The sequence below is a fragment of the Salvelinus alpinus genome, chromosome 16 (assembly GCF_045679555.1).
Source record: "Salvelinus alpinus chromosome 16, SLU_Salpinus.1, whole genome shotgun sequence".
In the NCBI taxonomy this organism is placed as follows: domain Eukaryota; kingdom Metazoa; phylum Chordata; class Actinopteri; order Salmoniformes; family Salmonidae; genus Salvelinus; species Salvelinus alpinus.
In genome coordinates, this window is record NC_092101.1 from 12,223,478 (window position 1) to 12,242,071 (window position 18,594).

General features: G+C 44.3%; 1 protein-coding gene and 1 long non-coding RNA gene across 4 annotated transcripts; one reads left to right on the top strand and one right to left on the bottom strand.

Moving 5' to 3' along the window:
• The first annotated feature begins 25 nt into the window (after positions 1-25).
• Positions 26-4,252, top strand: LOC139540826 (uncharacterized). The gene is made up of 2 exons (XR_011668273.1): positions 26-244; positions 2,168-4,252. It is a non-coding gene; the product is annotated as an uncharacterized lncRNA (long non-coding RNA).
• A 452-nt stretch (positions 4,253-4,704) lies between these two features.
• On the bottom strand, positions 4,705-18,552 carry LOC139540823 (mediator of RNA polymerase II transcription subunit 16-like). 3 transcript variants are annotated; one of them, XM_071344810.1, is made up of 16 exons: positions 18,469-18,552; positions 17,781-17,960; positions 17,487-17,594; positions 16,917-17,086; positions 14,866-15,147; positions 14,529-14,678; positions 12,294-12,399; positions 11,860-12,015; positions 11,294-11,514; positions 10,685-10,891; positions 9,188-9,398; positions 8,496-8,629; positions 8,058-8,250; positions 5,732-5,948; positions 5,400-5,483; positions 4,705-5,144 (listed from the first exon to the last, which is right to left on the bottom strand). In XM_071344810.1, the coding sequence occupies exons 2-16, from the start codon at positions 17,920-17,922 to the stop codon at positions 5,018-5,020; spliced, it is 2,508 nt and encodes an 835-aa protein (XP_071200911.1). In that variant the 5' UTR covers positions 17,923-17,960; positions 18,469-18,552; the 3' UTR covers positions 4,705-5,017. The 3 variants fall into 3 exon arrangements, with proteins under 3 accessions (XP_071200911.1, XP_071200912.1, XP_071200913.1); XM_071344811.1 differs by having other exon boundaries at positions 17,781-17,965; positions 18,469-18,541; XM_071344812.1 differs by lacking the exon at positions 18,469-18,552 and having other exon boundaries at positions 17,487-17,591; positions 17,781-18,462.
• Between the last annotated feature and the right edge of the window lie 42 nt (positions 18,553-18,594).

Here is an 18,594-nt window from a genome sequence, read left to right on the forward strand (position 1 = left end):
TTTTGTGTAGTGCGTGTGTGTGTGTTACAGCCAATGTGAGAGAAAGGCGGTTTCTTCCCCCACCATCATTTTAGGGACACATGGTGTCAGTCTGCCCTCATGCATACTCTCTCTCTCCCTCGTGTTCTTTTGATTGCTCAGCGCTGTAGTTTTACACCAGAATAACTTCAAGGAGTCTTTGTTTGGGACCACGAACAGGCATCTGTGCAGCACGTCCATTTTTTGAGATTCTCTCACTAATCAGGTAATTGCAGCAGACACTCACTCACTGCCTTTCAATGAAAACCGATCCTCCTAATCTGCACCACATGCATTCTACACAGCAATGTCCACAGGAGAGTCGGCTGCGCTTACTTTAGCCCTACACCTCTTGCCTCTGCCTTGCAGGATTTTCTGTGGGTTTTATTTGGGGACAATATGATATACCAGCATTGCAGCCTGTGCCTGCAACACATCCCCCATAGTCCTTATTATAGGTTACAGCTATTATAAAGGGGATCAGTAGGCTATACCCTTTGAGCACACCTATCTATCTTTAATAACATAATTTCTGTGCACATTTGACCCTGGCAAGCTTAGCGTTACAACAGGAGGGAGCAGATGGAGTCTCATGGTCATAAATGACTAATAATATACATGTCCGGAAACTCAGCATTACACAGTGCTACATGAGCAAGTATTTCCACCGAGCAGCAATGGCACCACATTGTAAGCAACTGTGTGAGCAGGACCCGGAAATGGATCCAAAATGTCACGGCGGGTGGTGTGATCCACTGCATCGCTCCACTCTGCCTGCCAGTGTGAAAAGCCTCATATCTGCACTGACACCCACGCTCAATGCAGACAGGGAAATGTGCAACAGTGAGTGGGGAATGGAGGCGTTTGTTTAAGTGTCATCATTCCAAGCCAGAGGATCTCGGCTCACTTAACGAAGGGGATTTTTAATTGATATCTGTCACCGGTTGGTCGTCGTGGACCCCCAAGGGAAACCTCTTGCAGTCGGACTCACAACATACATACAGTACATTTACCCATGAACACACACACACAAGTATCCAGGCACACAGACACACACACACACACCAGGGCCACCTGCGAGGCAGACAGCTAATGAATGAGCTCCATCCAGCCGTTTAGTCTCATCCAACCAAACACTGGGCCATTAACTACTGTTGCTAGTAGCCAGGCTGGGCAAGCCCTCTTACTCTCCACACCAGATACATTCCTCTTTGAACCAATAGTCTATTCACTATTTAGTCTATTTATTATTTAGAACTTTGCAAGAGCACTACACAGAGCCTACCAGCAGTCGTTGGGTTAAGCATTTATGTTTAAATATAGGTAGAAAGGTGCAATGAATTGTTTATGAATGTGTTATGTCATCCTTATTTCGGGCAGCTGTACTAAAGTGTTACCCAGAATACATCACTGGGGGGTAGTTAGATGGAGAAGGAAAGAAAAATTGAAAAGTGCTTTGTTATTGTCCTCCCCATTTTTCCCTGGTGAAAGGTGTCACGGCTGACGTTCCTGAGGGCCTTTGTTACAACAATATGCTGTACATTGGTTTTAATAAGGGACTACTGTGACACCGGCCAGGAAAACCTAGTGGGAATTTGTCCACGACCTATGGCACACTGTTACTGTATGCATGTATGCTGCTGTTTTGACCTTCCTTGGGAAAAAAAGGGATTCTGAACCTCAATGGATTTCATCCTCAATTCCGACTCTGAATCTCAACCTAAATGAATAGACTAGATGAAAATACAGTCTTCCACCTGGCATACGAAGGCAGCTCAACTCAACATAACACTGTCTGTTTAATTGAGAATACAGCAAATAAAGCCTAATATTCCCTGTTGAGGCATCCACTGCCTCAACACTTTTTCTTTAGTTATCAGTTGTACACAAAACGCGTGTTTTCTTTCAGTACAGCGCATTGCCAATTTCTACCTTTTGTATTCCCACATGACTGTAGAAGGAAGAACCCCCAAAGGATCTATCCGTCTCTTGAGCTGATTAAAAAAAGCCGATAACGTGGTGGAAATGCACTCCCGTTCGCCCTCTCTCTGTGTCTATCGTCCTGCATTGACTGATCGCATTGTGATTGATTTTTCCCTCTCCTCCCTCCTTCTCTTCCCTCGTTGTTCCCTGGGCTCGCTCGCTGCAGAGTCGTTGCGCGGATGCCTCGACAGAGGGCGAGAAGAAACAGCTGCCTCACATGAACTTACACTCGACGACTCACCAGCCGCCACTGCATATGCCATCGGCTGCTCTGCTCAGTCAGTGGAATCAGTCTGTTCGGTTGGTCTCTCCCCTCCACTGAGCTTTCAGAGGACTCCTGGCACTGGGAGACCAACAGGAGGCATGGCTACATCCCAAGAGGAAATGCAGTCCCCTTGTTTCCTTGTCTCCTGATCTGAAAGGACTTGGTAGAGAAGAGGAATGGATGGTTTGAAAGAGAGAGAAAAATAGAAAGAAAAGAATGTCAGGGTTTTCAATTTCTATGTTGTGCACAAAATTCAGTCCTTTGCCTGAGTGCATGTTTGCAAAGAAAAGGAGACAAGGAAAGGAAATGATCTAAGAGTTTTGGGATAAAACAGCCTGAATGTTAGGCCTAATCTCCACCCTCAGAAGGGCTAGTTAAGAGCCTTCCCACCCAGAGCCTATAAGTGCTCTCAAGTCTCGCCAGCATTCATTTCAATCAAGCCTAATTCAATCACATGTCTATTATGCAACCAACATTTACAGCACTTCAAGACTGGCGTTTCAAAACTCTGACTTTAAAGGGCACTTGATTCAGGTCGCCCGGTGTGAGACGTGGGCGGGATATACGCTTAAGGGAAAATGGAATGGCTCCAAAAATGCACACCAGGCGAGCTAAATCCCATATTGAGAAAGCGTCATTGTGGCAACCAGATTGTCCTGGCGTGACGGGGACGTAGCAATTGCGGGGGAAAAACCTCTAATAGTCAGTGATGAGAGACTAAACTCTCCACTACTGTTACTGTATAAAACAAGATCATGAGGCGACCATAAAACACACTACAACCTTGGTATGTGGGCCTAGGAGTCCAAGAAGATTATTCTAAATCTGTTCAGTTTAACCTATATCTCCTACACTGTCCCCAGGAAACTGTCTGACGATATTAGTATCAGTATCTGCTACAACATGAAAGATAGTGCAGCTCTCGATTTAATGCTCTTTGACAGTATCTTTTGGTAACCTTATTGCAGAAGATGAGAGTAACTGTCAAATGGGATGAGTGGATCCCCTTAGGCTAATGGAATAGAAGTCAAAGCCCTTCTGTGTTGGGTCTTTTGAGTACGGTGAGCAGGGTAGTAGTCCTAAAGGGTAATACCTCACAGTTCAGACTGTATGGAGTGGCTGTTCTCCGAATGTTGCAGATGGAAATATTGTGAATTGAGTTGACCCAATGTCCTACATTACAACATGAAAGCATTATATATGTTCTACAGAATACATACAGTATCTCACTGAACATTCTGTAATGTTACACCCTGCTGTAGGGCCATGATACTAATTTAACCCTGAACATCGGATGGATACTATCTACTGTAGATACACACTTCTTTATACCACCTAATACCAGACACCCAGTTATCCCCATAATTAGCTTCACTAAGTCACTCAGGTCATTCATTTCTCTAAGAGATATATTAACAGAACTGAATACAACTTTATTGTCCAACAGGAGATAGACAGGATATATTGGCCTATGGGCTTCATCTTAGAAAGGTGCCCCCATCAAGGTGACCTGATTGTGTGGAGACCTCATGAGGCGAGGGCAAGCAGCCAACCACAACGGAGCGAAAGACAGAAGGAGGGCACAGAGTTCACCTGAAGGGGTTTGGTTGAGGTGGGCAGTGTGCCAATGGTAGAAGGAGGCGCTATTTTGGTGGTTGAATATAGAGGGGAGTTCGTCTAATATATTCTTTTGTTTTATGAGGTGAACCAAGCGGTTCTTCTGATAATATGTAAAGCAGTGGTCCATAGGAAGTAATAATTTGAGTGCAAATTGCTTTGACTTTATACTATTGGGAAATAGACAGGCAGTTCTCTCTGGTAAAATTGATTCAGAGACATTCCCTGGTTAAATCAATCTCATTTCACTTAGACCTGGACAAAATTGTGTTTGAAAATGATATAGATGAAAGTACATTTTAAGTCATGCTTTGAAATGTTTAAATCTTCTGGTAAATTTAAATAAAAACCGACACTCTTTACCCTGAATTGGCTAGACAAGATCTTTCAAAATTGGCCAGACTAGACAGTCAATTTCATTCCAGCTATTTCAGGGACTGAGATATGACTTCAAAGAAAATAATTTGTGTTTGAAACATCTCTAGTCCTTTTTTATTAAACAGAACCTCTTCTGGGAGTGGGAAGTAAAACCCTTCATTTTGATATAAAACCATCTTCAGTTAATTCCACTCATTATTAGTTCCTTCATCTAATCCCTGGTGCACATGACAGGACTAAAACCAGATTAGGTTCTATACACACGAGATGTCTAGTGCCCCCATGTGGCACAAATTGCCAACTACATCTGACACACAAACCACCAAGGACCAAATCCTAATTATTGTGCAAATCTCCCATTGACATCAATGCACAATGTACAGGAAAATATGAACAAAAGCGTTCAAATAGGATTCAAAGTAAAAAGTCACAGCTCTCACCCGTAAGGTCCTCAAGAAGCTTTATTTTCTTGACACACGTTTGAATATAAAAAGGGACATGAAAAACGTGGTTCCTACTTACAGGTAGGAAACAATGATGGCATGATCACAGCCTTTCCAAATGGCGATATGTGCAATAGAACTGCATTGATATCCAATACTTCATCATATTGGATATGGAATCTGTCCTTTGTGATTTCTGCTAGGAGGCAGCAGCGCTGTGCAATCTACTGTCCAAACTCCAAAGGCTGATCTAGAGTCAGCGTTTGCGGTGGCCATGGGCTTGCCAGAGTCAATAGTTGTCCGTTGACTGATCTCAGGACAGTGTGGAGGGAACCCTTCTCCAGAGGCCTCCGCACAGGCAGTTCTTGATCCAGCGTTGCTCCCACTGCTTCATTGCGTTGGTCTTGTTGGGCGAGCGGAGCATGGTCACACAGCCACACCTGAGATGGAGAGAAAGGAAGAAAGAGAGAGAGAAATAGGGAGAGAGAGTGAATAAATATTGAAAAAGCTTGAAAAAGCAGGGTCGGGAAAAGACAATCTTCAAATTGTTGCTTGCTTTGGACCAACAAAAAGGTTCTTAAATGTGTAAAGTTACATGTAGAGGGATATGCTATTGTTATGATATAATGTTAAGGTAGAAATAAGGGAAAGATGCAAGTGCTAGGGAGTGGGTGAAAGAGTAAGTGGTGTCTGACCGGGTGCAGGCTTTGCTCTCCTCTGTGGGGCAGACTCCCATGTGGAGACAACGTAGATTATCCATCCTCTGGGCCCCTGGGCTCCTGGAAACACACATTTTAGCAAATGGGCTGTTACTTTTTCAACTTTACAGCAGACTGAGCTTCATCTGACCTTTGACCCCAAATAGTGATCCAATGACAACTGTGTTTTGAATTTTTGCGTCAACATAGTACAGTGCTACTGCCTTGGTCACTTGAGCACTATCCCCAATTGTAACCCTAAAAAGTCTACCAGGTACCCTAAAAAAACCTTTTCTAAATGCCAGCTAGCCTGCTCCTGTGGGTCTCACCTAGAGAAGATCTCCACCTGGGCGGTGGAGTTGAGACCCGGAAGGCTGTAGGGCTTGCCAAACTGTAGCCGCAGAGGTTGCTTGCCCTGCAGCTTGCAGATGATGCCGTCGTTGACAGGCAGCCAGTCCATGCTGGGCACCAGCAGCTGGCTGGGCAGCAGGCAGCACTCGTCTATCAGCGGCTCATCAGGCTCCTGGGGGTGGCCCTCGTCCCGAGCTGGAGACATACATGGGTGAAGGCCAGGCACACATACAGTGAGCTCCAAAAGTATTTGGACAGAAACACGTTTAGTTTTGGCTCTGTACTCCAGCACTTTGGATTTGAAATGATACAATAACTACGAGGTTAATGTGCAGAAGGTTAGCTTTCATTTGAGGGCATTGTTATCTATATCGTGTGAACCATTTTAGAAATTACAGCACTTTTTGAACATAGTCCCCCCATTTTAGGGAACCACAAGTATTGGGTCTAATTTACTTACAGTATGTGTATTAAAGTAGTGAGTAGTATTTGGTCCCATATTCCTAGCACGCAATGACTACATCAAGCTTGTGACGAGTGAGTGAGAAATGATGATAATGAGTGAGAAAGTTAGAGGCACAACGATCATATCAAGACATGCTAACATCTCACCATTACCAATAACGGGAGGGTATCATTTTTTGGGGGGGTAGGTATGATATTTATAACTTTCTCACTCATCATTATTCACAATTCATTCATGATTATCTGTAATCCACATTAATGTAGTTTAGAAACCGATTTTATTCGGTTATTTTATATATATACACACACAATAAAAGTTACAAAAATTACAAGAAAATTACATTATTTACCCGTCTATTGGGCACAAAATAAATCGGAAACAAAAAAAAATGTAAATGCTCCAACAAATTTGTAGTCACAAGCTTGATGTAGTCATTGCGTGCTACTTTTGACAAATTTAATACACATGTGAATTTGTCCAAATACTTTTGGATATTGGGCAGGGCTCTCCAACCCAGTTCCTGGAGGACTACTAGGGCTGGGCAATATGGCCTAAAAATCATAACTCCATTTTTTTTTTAATGTTCTCTAAATAAGCTAGTTGTCCAATTAGAAATAAAATACACTGCATTTTAAACAGTTAGCAATAATCAAATGAATTCAGGGCCTGTGAAATGACACCTAGGCTAAATATAAGCCTTCGACAACCATAAGACCCACTAATAATGACATTATTTGATCATTTTTACTGTAATCACTGATCTGGTTTTCATGTCTGTCCCTTTTGTTTACAAATGTAACCACAATCATTCATAATGCACATTCACTAATAATGACCAACTTCTTGTAGCAGGCATTATAGAAAATGAACACAGACCTCATAAACAAGCTCTCAAGCACAAGCCCACATGCTAGTGAGTAGCCAGCTAATCTGTATATTTAAAGTCTAGCCAACTTGGATCTATTTGCTAGCTAACAAGGCAGAACAGTTGAATTGTTATGAACACACCCTTCTGTCTGTCTCCAACTGTTTGAACAGCATGTTGGCCTGTCCACTTTGTTCAGATGTTGAAATCAAGTGCCTACCTTATTTCTCAGAATAAGAACGAGTTGCCAATTCCTGATATAATTGTATTTTATGCTCATTGCACTTTTATAAAACGCAGACTAGATGGCTAGTATTACAGTCTGTGGCTAAAATGCTACTAGTGCTATGTGGTACCGCAATGCCGCGCACAACAGAAACTGAACATTCATTTTCCAGAATCAATGTTCATTGTAGCCCTTGATCATGGACGAAGGAGTCTTCTGTAGGGAGGAGTTTTGTTAAGGGCCCAGACGCTCAATCTGAACATTAACGCGTCGCTTGCGGTACGGTTTTGGAAGCATAAGGACCTTACCTTTCATATCAGCAATTTCATAAAAAATAAAAAAATTAAACTAAAGGTTAAATTGATACACACCTTGATAGGGTTAGGGTTCCCACACGGCCATATCTCCATGTTATAGCTCTTGCTTACGGAAGACAAGAGGCGAGCACCTGGGCTAATTAGCCACCTAGCTGCTCCAAACACCCGTGTGCAAGCATAACTCGGGAAGTCTAGTTTTGTCGGTTGCAGGCACCCATGTCTGTATGGATCTGTGCAAAACTGCTACAGTAAGTGTATCTTTTATATTTGAAGGATTCTTTCTGGCTGATGAAAGAGAAGAGCCATATGTTTTCGAAAGCCGCGTCGCGGAAAAAAAAACTTGAATGAGTAGGTGTTCTAAAACTTTTGACCGGTAGTGTACACCCCATGCATCCACATAGTCAGCTACACATGTTCGCCCCATCCTTACAGCAGAGCCAGAGCTTGGTGAGCAGGCGGAAGAGGAGGGACATGCTATCCTGGTTGTCCGAGGTGGCCGTGTAGATGGGCAGGCAGCCAGGCTTCAGCAGGCCCCAGATCCGGATCATCACCATCATTTCACGCAGCATGCCCAGGGACGAGCCGTCGCGCAGGAACCCAAAGCCGGGACGCACGATGGAGCCCTGAGAGAGGACACGGGTTAATACAGACAGGCGGATAGAGACAGACAGCACAGACACACACTCTATACTGGCACCAACTCTACATTCTTTCAATGCAACATCATATCATTAATATCCAATGTGGTAAGCATGGGGTTCTGGAGCATTGCACAATTTTTCAGCACGTTGTGAAAAGGCCTATAGCTCGAGTTAATGGAAATGTAGGAGTAAATCCACACACAAATGGTGTTGCACTGGAGACCCACCTGATTGGGTAGGTTAGCCATCAGGTAGAGCACAAAGTCTCCCACCCATTGGATGAGCTGCTGCAGAGACTGGAGCGGGGGGCCGTCCAGCACAAACTCCTCTGTCTTCAGGTTGATCATGACCTTATCGATATCTACGGAGAGGGGGAAGGTCAATCGCAACCAGAATCACTGATGTCTTGAAATAAAACGGCCCATAATTGTAGGTACTAGCTAGCAGATAGGAGGGCCAGCAACACAGCCTTATGGCTACAGAATCGGTCTGGTCAACAATAACAACAGGTCACTATGTACAACTCAAGCTCGGTTACAAACTGAAAAGAGTTCCAGCCTCACATTAAAGCTGCATTATGTAACTTTTTGGGCGACCAGACCAAATTCACATAGAAATGACGCGGTAGATATGTTCTGTGTGTGCTATTTCTATATGCTTCCCATTCTTGCGTTTTTGTACACCAGCTTCAAACAGCTGAAAATACAATATTTTTGATTATTGAAAAGATATTTCACAGCGGGTTAGATGGTACAATGATTCTCTACACTATGCATTGGTTGAAATTAGGTGAAATATTCGAATTTAGCAACCAGGAAATTCCTGCATATTGCACCTTTAAGTGAAATTGGTGTCCGAAGTAGGATCCGTCTATTCATTGATTATACAGGTATAATGGTAGTGATGCTAGTCCTCCCACCAGTGTCAGTATTTTTGGCGCATATCTCTGCCAGCCTATCCCCGGGGCTCTTGTCTGGCGTGTTGAGGACGTGGGGCCTCAGCAGGGACTTGAGGGTGGCGCTAATGGCGATAAGGAGGAGCTTGGCGTGGAAGTCGCAGGCTCGCGCCGCCGTAGCCACTGACAGCTTACAGAGAGAGGCCTTCACTGCGACGATGCGTGTCGAGAGCACCTACCACACACACACAGTATATTATAAAAACAAAAAACAAACAATTCCATCCCTTCATTGTCACACATTTCAGTTTGTCAAACCTAACGCCCTGCAGTGGGGATCCCTGGGTTGTGTTTTGAAATGTCAACTAACACCCAAATTTGTCCGATAAGAACAAGAATGACCAAAAGTATGTGGACAGTATGTGCTCGTCAAACATCTCATTCCAAACTCATGGGCATTAATATGGAGTTGGTCCTCCCTTTGCTGCTATAACAGCCTCCACTGTTCTGGGAAGGCTTTCCACTAGATGTTCCATTCAGCCACAAAGGTATTAGTGAGGTCAGGATGTTTGGCGATTAGGCCTGTCTCGGGGTTGAGGTCAGGGCTCTGTGCAGGCCAGTCAAGTTCTTCCACACTGATCTGCTGTAACAGGAAAGGGCCTTCCCCAAACTGTTGCAACTAAGTTGGAAGCACAGAAATAATGTAATTGTATGCCGTAGCGTTAAATTTCCCCCGAACCATGAAAAACAGCCCCAGATCATTATTCCTTCGCCACCAAACTTTACAGGTGGCACTATGCATTCGGGCAGGTAGCGTTCTTCTGGCATCCGCCAAACCCAGATTTGTCCGTCAGACTGCCAGATGGTGAAGCCTGATTCATAACTCCAGAGAACGCATTTCCACTGCTCCAGAGTCCAATGGCGTTGAGCTTTACACCACTCCAGCCAATGCTTGGCATTGCGCATGGTGTTCTTAGACTTGTGTGCGGCTGCTAGCCCATGGAAACCCATTTCATGAAGCTTCCGATGAACAGTTCTCGTGCTGAAGTTGCTTCCAGAGGAAGTTTGGAGTGTTGCAACTGAGGACAGAGGAGTTTTACTCGCTATGATTTACATCACTCAGCGGTCCCGTTCTGTGAGCTTGTGTGGCCTACCACTTCGCGGCTGAGCTGCTGTTGCTCCTAGATATTTCCACTTCACAACAGCACTTACAGTTGACCGGGGTAGCTCTAGCAGGACATAAATTTGACGAACTGACTTGTTGTTAAGGTGGCATCCTATGACAGTGCCACGTTGAAAGTCACTGAGCCCTTCAGTAAGGCCATTCTATTGCCAATGTTAGACTCTGGAGATTGCATGGCTGTGTGCTTGATTTTATACACGGGTGTGGCTGAAATAGCCAAATCGACTAATTTGAAGGAGTGTCCACATAATTTTGTATATATAGTGTATATTTCAATTTCCCATTGCATAACATTTCACTACGGTGTGCCCTACTGAACACGACCCCGGTCCACCTACCTGCTGCAGGGCTTGGTTCTGTCTCATGTACTCTTCATGAAGCTTCTCTACCAGGTTATGGACCATGCCCGGCTGCACATGGAGCAGCACATCCCACCAGTCGTAGCCCGTCACCATGCAGTACTCCAGTAGGAACAGCAGGTGGCGCAGCAGTGTGTTCATGTCCAACATCTGGCCCATGGAGGGAGACACACGGATCATGTGCAGCTGAGGAGGGAGAAAAGAGCCAAAGCAGAGATCTAAAATTGAGTTTTTTTTGTTGCTGTTCATATCTGGGGGCTGGGATGATTACCAGAATTAGGGATAACTTATTGTTGCTAGAGAGGATAAAGTTATTTGAGTTTTTATTTCGCCTTTAGACTACACACTGCTGTAAGCTTTAACCCCAATGGCTGGTTGACATTCAAGGGACATTGAAGGTAAAAAAAACTATATTTTGCCTTTTTTCAAAAACGTGAGCCATCTAAGTTATACTATCATCTACCGAGATAAAAGGGTGATACGGTACTGTGTGGGACATTTTAAGGTCACTGCATAGTCAACGGATCTGAACGCATTGGCGCGCGGTTGATGTGCTCCAACTAGCTAACTTGTGCTACCGTCTCTCACCTTGCCGTGGTTGTCCACTCCGGCCAGGGCCAGCGAGGTCCAGGAGAACTGCAGGGCCTTGAAGTGGACGGTGTGGCCGCCGGCACGCTGCCGCTTGATGGCCGGCTCGTCCCCGGGCCGCTGGGAGGAGCCCGAGGAGGAGCCGTAGAACACGCCCATAGTGTGGAGGGACAGCCGGTGGAGGATCTGGATGCTGCCATCGTGGAAGGCTAGGGCCAGGCCTGGGAGGGACCACCATACAGAATCTCATCAAATGTAATTCACTTTATTGATCTCCAAAGGTGGACATTGACACCAGCAGTACACACAGACAGGGGCAACAGTGAGTGTATAACATTACACACTTTCTCTGCCATTATACATCAATCTGTCTTGATACAACTACGTTGTGTGGGACACATTCGAAGTAGCTCCCACTTCCCGAACATGTTTCTTGAGCATAGAATGACTTCTTCTTTAGGGGGTTTAATAGTACTGCAAATCAACATTCTGGAAAGGTGTATGCTGCCACCTGAAGTAATCAAGAGTAGATATGGATGGTCGATGAGGGGTTATTGGGCACTTACCGAGGCCTGGGCAGAACTTTGTGTCCGACGCCACCTTTAAGTCAGGGTTGGAGATGGAGATGGGCAGCTTGGGCAGAGCAACGGCCGACACGCGGTCCAGGTCATTGGTGGCTGAGAGGATGCGCCATTTCAAGATCATCGGCTGTTTCTCACCCACTGTGGGGGTGGAGAGGAGAAAGGGTGAGTAAGGGTTGTGTCTGTGTGTCTTTATGGGGGCACCTCAAGTGTGGAATCATTAACTGGTCTCCCTTCCTTAAACTGAATTGATCTGAAAACACAATGGAGGGTTCCTAAAGAGAATTTACTGTCAACTGTTCAGTTCTTTAAAGAAAGTGGACGATTGGAACCAACTTTAAACTATTGAGATACCCCCTATAGTTATACTTATATTTTCCATTAGAGTTCTTCCTGGTTTTTGTTGTTCTCCTCCTTACCTACTGGTGAGCGATGCTGGAATATGTTATTAACAGGGAGGCCTTCTTTTCGCAGTGACCAGCACTCTACGATGCTGCCCGTCTGACTGGAGGCACACAACAGCACCTAAAGGAGTATTAATATCATAGTCACACACACACACCTCAGTCAACTGGTTAACACTCCCTGCAATTTAACAGGTCTTTGTATCATTCATTAAAAGTAGGGCTGTGACGGTATTGGATTTTTGGATGTTGGTTATTGGTCAGCCAAATGACTGCGGTCACCGTAATAACTGTTCGAATAGCAAGAAAAATTATAATACATAAAAAAATGCACATTTCCTCCTCCTGACTGCATGTGATGCTGCTGCAGGGAGGGGAGCATTGTCTAGGCAACCAGACTCGTTAGCTACAACACCTGGCTTGTTTCAGCAAGGAGCAACAAAGTTTCATCACGTTGTAGAGTCCATGTTACTGCAGAAACGGACTCAACTGCACGAATGTCCGGCTGTCCTGTCTTCAGTCAGCGTTTTATTTGTACGTTTATGACTGTTATTATATTTTCATGACGGTCTTCATCCATAACCGTCCACCACGCGTTTATACGGTAATTGTGCCAGGCATAATTAAATGTATGCTCTACACTGTTTGAATACATAAACTCAGGAAAACAAATAAACGTCTTCTCACTGTCAACTGCGTTTATTTTCAGCAAACTTAGCATGTGTAAATATTCGTACTAACATAACAAGATTCAACAACAGAGACATGAACTGAACAAGTTCCACAGACATGTGACTAACAGAAATGGAAAACTGTGTCCCTGAACAAAGGGGGGGGGGGGGTAAAAATCTAAAGTAACAGTCAGTATCTGGTGTGGCCACCAGCTGCATTAAGTATTGCAGTGCATCTCCTCCTCATGGACTGCACCAGATTTGCCAGTTCTTGCTGTGAGATGTTACCCCACCCCACTCTTCCACCAAGGCACCTGCAAGTTCCCGGACATTTCTGGTAGGAATGGACCTAGCCCTCACCCTCCGATCCAACAGGTCCCAGACGTGCTCAATGGGATTGAGATCCGGGCTCTTCGCTGGCCATGGCAGAAAACTGACATTCCTGTCTAGCAGGAAACCACGCACAGAACGAGCAGTATGGCTGGTGGCATTGTCATGCTGGAGGGTCATGTCAGGAAGCCTGCAGGAAGGGTACCACATGAGGGAGGAGGATGTCTTCCCTGTAACGCACAGCATTGAGATTGCCTGCAATGACAACAAGCTCAGTCTGATGATGCTGACACACCGCCTCAGACCATGACGGACCCTCCACCTCCAAATCGATTCCGCTCCAGAGTACAGGCCTCGGTGTAACCCTCATTCCTTCGACGATAAACGTGAATCCGACCATCACCCCTGGTGAGACAAAACCGCGACTCGTCAATGAATAGCACTTTTTGCCAGTCCTGTCTGGTCCAGCGATGGTGGGTTTGTGCCCATAGGCGACGTTGTTGCCAGTGATGTCTGGAGACAACCTGCCTTACAACAGGCCTACAAGCCCTCAGTCCAGCCTCTCTCAGCCTATTGCGGACAGTCTGAGCACTGATCGAGGGATTGTGCGTTCCTGGTGTAACATGGGCAGTTGTTGTTGCCATCCTGTACCTGTCCCGCAGGTGTGATGTTTGAATGTACCGATCCTGTGCAGGTGTTGTGACACGTGGTCTGCCACTGCGAGGACGATCAGCTGTCCGTCCTGTCTCCCTGTAGCGCTGTCTTAGGCGTCTCACAGTACGGAATTGCAATTTATTGCCCTGGCCACATCTGCAGTCCTCATGCCTCCTTGCAGCATGCCTAAGGCACGTTCACGCAACTGAGCAGGGACCCTGGGCATCTTTCTTTTGGTGTTTTTCAGAGTCAGTAGAAAGACCTCTTTAGTGTTCTAAGTTTTCATAACTGTGACCTTAATTGCCTACTGTCTGTAAGCTGTTAGTGTCTTATTAACGACCGTTCCACAGATGCATGTTCATTAATTGTTTATGGTTCATTGAACAAGCATGGGAAACAGTGTTTAAACCCTTTACAATGAAGATCTGTGAAGTTATTTGGATTTTTACGAATTATCTTTGAAAGACAGGGTCCTGAAAAAGGGAGGTTTCTTTTTTTGCTGAGTTTATGTTGTACTGGTAAGTGATAAAGCTGGAAAGAACTCCCAATAAAGGACACTTGGAAAGACAACGTGTTCACAGTGTGTGTCTCTCACCTGCTCTGAGTTCTCCCTGGTGAGGAACTTGAGGTGTGTGACGGCCGGGTACTTGTCCCTCCTGACCGGGTCTGTGGTGCAGCGCATAAAGAGCGAGGGCAGCAGCTCCGTGTCGATGCGACACTTCTCGTTGACCACGCTCACGCACACCTTGAATTAGAATCACGATAATGGCATTGCAATAATAGTACTACTTGATACATTACATTGGAGTAAACCCTCTTCACAAGAAAATAAAATGCATTAGCATTTGTACAGTGTCGCTTGCCAGACTTAGAGACACCAGCACTTCTGGTGTTAGCCAGTAATGATAAAAAATGATGTTGCTAGCTAATACCTTGTAGAACTGCACAGGTGAGGAGCTACTGCCGTCCGTTGCCGCCACCACGATGTTGCCCCCGCCGGTGAATGCGATGTCGGCCAGGGCAACACGGCCCCTCAGGCGACACAGGCTCTCGCTGGCTGTCAGCAGCTGTCCGTTGGGCTTCAGCAAGGACACCGTGACCAGGCCGCTCACCGTTACTGCCAGCCAGCCTTCCATGGGCTTACCCCCGAACAGCGTGAGAGACGGCGAGAACTTGACCCGTGAAAACTTCTCCCCGAAGTTGGTGGAGCCCGACTGGGGTGGGGGAAGGTTGGAGGAGAGGTAGAGAGAGAGTGGGTAGTAGCACATTTCAACAAACTAAGTGGCAAATTACAGATATGTCTGTATATGCTTGTTATATGCAGTGCTTCACAGCCATTTTACAGCACCCCTGTCAAATAGTGGCATATACAGTATTGGCAGATCTCAAGAGCTTTAACCCCTTACACTCATGAGAATTAGCCTATACAAGACTACATTTAAATGTTTCTTACAGAAGAAATATGGAAAGCATATGCATAACCATTGTAGAAATTAAAAAGGGAACAATTAAGAGATTATGGGAAAAGTATTAGACTAAAGGTGAGGACACAACAGTTCACCTGACACAAGACTGAATCCAAACATTACACTGTTGATTTTATATGGATTTTACATTTACTGTACTTTTTGGAGCATTGGTTGATAACGAAATCTGAAAATACTCTGGATACATTCAGTAACATAATAAGAATATTATTGGAAAATTTGGAGTAGGTGCAACATAAGGCAAAAACAATTACAAGGGTTTGAGTGAAAGGTCTAACTGGTGTTTCCAAGTGGCCACACACCTCTCCAAAGTGTGCACAGTTCCTAAGTCATTTTAATGCACTTTTATGACTCAAAGAAGAGTCTTCAACTATAAGGTGCATTTTTTAGCTCTCCTAGCTGTGCCGTTGAGAAACTAGAGCAAGCACACTTTAAGTTGTTTTGATGTGAACCTAGCCCTGCATTCCCGCCTTTACACAATTACTGTTGTTGCTTACGCAATCCAAAAACGGTCCATTATAAATCGCAATCTGGGTCAGGTGGGCATAATTTGAAAGTTTGCTCTATTGTCAACATGACTAGCTAAATGATAAAATACGATTTTACAGTGTTAGGCTTCATACGGCAATTCAGAGAAGCAGATCGTAATTTTGGTGCCCGTAGAATGGAGTCATAAGTGCATTCTGGTGTGTAGTCCGCGGCAAATCTTCTTCAAAATACAACAAACATAGACTCATTCTGTTCAGGACAACGTAGGGTGTAAAGCCATGTCATCTTGTAACTGTACATCAAACATAGTGTTCCTAAACGTTGACACTGTGTATTACATAGGTTTTATGATATGGAAATGTGAAGTGGACATTTGGACTCACGAGTGTTTGGCCTGCTTGTATGAGGTTTATTATAATCCTCAACGTATCATCTCTCAAAATACATTGAGTCCTCGTAATTTACAGCTTCCCTCACTCAGACAACAAAACATTTGCAAAAGTTGCCCAATTAGCGCGAGGAATGGGGGCAACTTCTTGTCAAGCGCAGTGCTCATGTTCAGAACGGCTGTCAGTCAAAACCCATACAGAGCTGTGAAGCGGACACCCTGAGCTCTGACATCATGTATAGCATGTTACTGTACAGCCACCGCGTTCCAATTTAGCCGCTTATCAGTGTCCAAATCTGCCATTTTCAACCAGTATACAGTGTAAAGGTTTTTATTTTATTTTATTAAACCTTTATTTAACTAGACAAGTCAGTTAAGAACAAATTCTTATTTACAATGACGGCCTAGGAACAGTGTGTTAACTGCCTTGTTTAGGGGCAGAACGACAGATTTTTACCTTGTCAGCTCGGGGATTCGATCTAGCAACCTTTCAGTTACTGGCCCAATGCTCTTAAACTTGTCTATAAAATACTGACAAAGTAATAAATCACAAGGTCCACATAGACAGTTGAGAAGAGCTGGTAGACACTGTGAATATGAGAATAAGCTGGTCCATTACCATCTCCACATGCAGAGCCAGCTTGACTCCATTATGCAGCCAGGACAGAGCTACGATAGGGTCTCCGTCCACAGCACTCCCTAGTGAAGTCTCCCAGCTGTTCACCAGGTGATCTGCCATCGCCCAGCACTTGATCTGCCCGTCTCCATCAGCAGACAGCAACCTGGAACCTGGAACACACAAAGACACATGAACGGATGCAATCGTGCGTGTGCGCATGCACACACACGCGCAACCTTTAAACTCAATACACCAGGGACACTTCCTGGCAATCCACATTAGTCTATCTGGACTGATAGGGCAGTTGCACCTTTAAAGGAATAATCCACTCAAACTACTTTTCAATAACTTGCCACATCATCATGATTATGTGGCAAGTTACAATTAGCTTTTTGAAAGACCTATATCTTGAAAACTTGATTGCTGTATTCAAACATTTTGGGACCATATCAACAGTGGACTAATTTATAATATATATATATATATATATATATATATATATATATATATATAGTTTGAGTGGATTATTCTTTTAAGGGTGGATTTGGTGTTACTACTATGTTGACCCACCTGATTGGTCCCACTCCAGACAGGATATGACCTCGGCATGTCCAGAGTAAATGGAGTACACATCCCATGGGTGCTCTGTGTCAATGATGTGGACCATATGACTGACTTCTGAAATAAAGCAAATTGCTGCAGTGCATGTTCTGCTAATCAAGTCACTAGGCGTTGAATTACATATGCAAAATGATATGCGTTTATAGGATCAAAACTGATACGGGCAATGGGATTTGTTTGATTTGCTCTGCACAATAACATCAAAACTGTCAGAAGATCAGTACCAAAAGCATAGCTGTGTACCTTTTTCATCTTCTTCATTTTTTAGGTCTGTGGTAAAGGCAACTAGGTTCCTGCAGGACCAGGCACACACCAGTGGGATGGATGGACAGTGGTTGCTCTTGGGTCTCTTCTCCCACTCACAAACATAGGCCACCTCCATCATTCAACCATACACTTGTCCACTGATTGAGCATGTGTTTTCTGTCCTTGTCCAATCAGAGAAATGTATGTTTAATCCGTCCCTTGCGTGGCTTCCTTGGGCTACACTTTGCAGGTATAACACACGCAAGAGACATAATTCTAGATAGCTACATGTCAAATTTGCTTGTAATCACCTTCTTTGCAATCGTATTCTTCTAACATAATCACTTATTAGTTCGTTAGGTTACTTAGTTAGCGAACCGTTATATGGTCATGTAGGTTGCTCTGGATAATAGCGTCTGCTAAATAACTCAAATGTAAATATATGTTGTAATAAAGCTTACTAGCTCATATGCATTAGCTGCTTGCATAAACTAGCTATATAAATAATTATCCTGATTAGCAAGCTAGCATTAGCTAGATAGCATATAGCAATGGTAAAATGTAGAGAACCTGACCATGAAGCAACTACATAAGACGAACTAATAATAAAATAGTAATAATCTAGCTAAATGTACATCTCTTATTCATAGAACTAGTAGGTGAGATTTAAAATGTATTTCCTTACCATCTATCTAGCACTGTGCAATAAATCAGGGGTGTATTAATTAGTCCGATCCTGTTGCAAAACATTTTACAACGGAAACTATTTACTCCCAAAAGTAAAACGTTTTGCAACGAGAGTTTCTATTGG

Bases quoted from the DNA above. Each gene is read 5' to 3' on its own strand.
- LOC139540823 (XM_071344810.1), bottom strand. From the start codon at position 17,922: ATGATGGAGGTGGCCTATGTTTGTGAGTGGGAGAAGAGACCCAAGAGC. The intron at 17,087-17,486 runs GTGGGTCAACAT...TGTGTGTTCCAG, and splicing joins TCTGGAGTGGGACCAATCAG to GTTCCAGGTTGCTGTCTGCT. The intron at 12,400-14,528 runs GTGAGAGACACA...ATACTCCTTTAG, and splicing joins CCAGGGAGAACTCAGAGCAG to GTGCTGTTGTGTGCCTCCAG.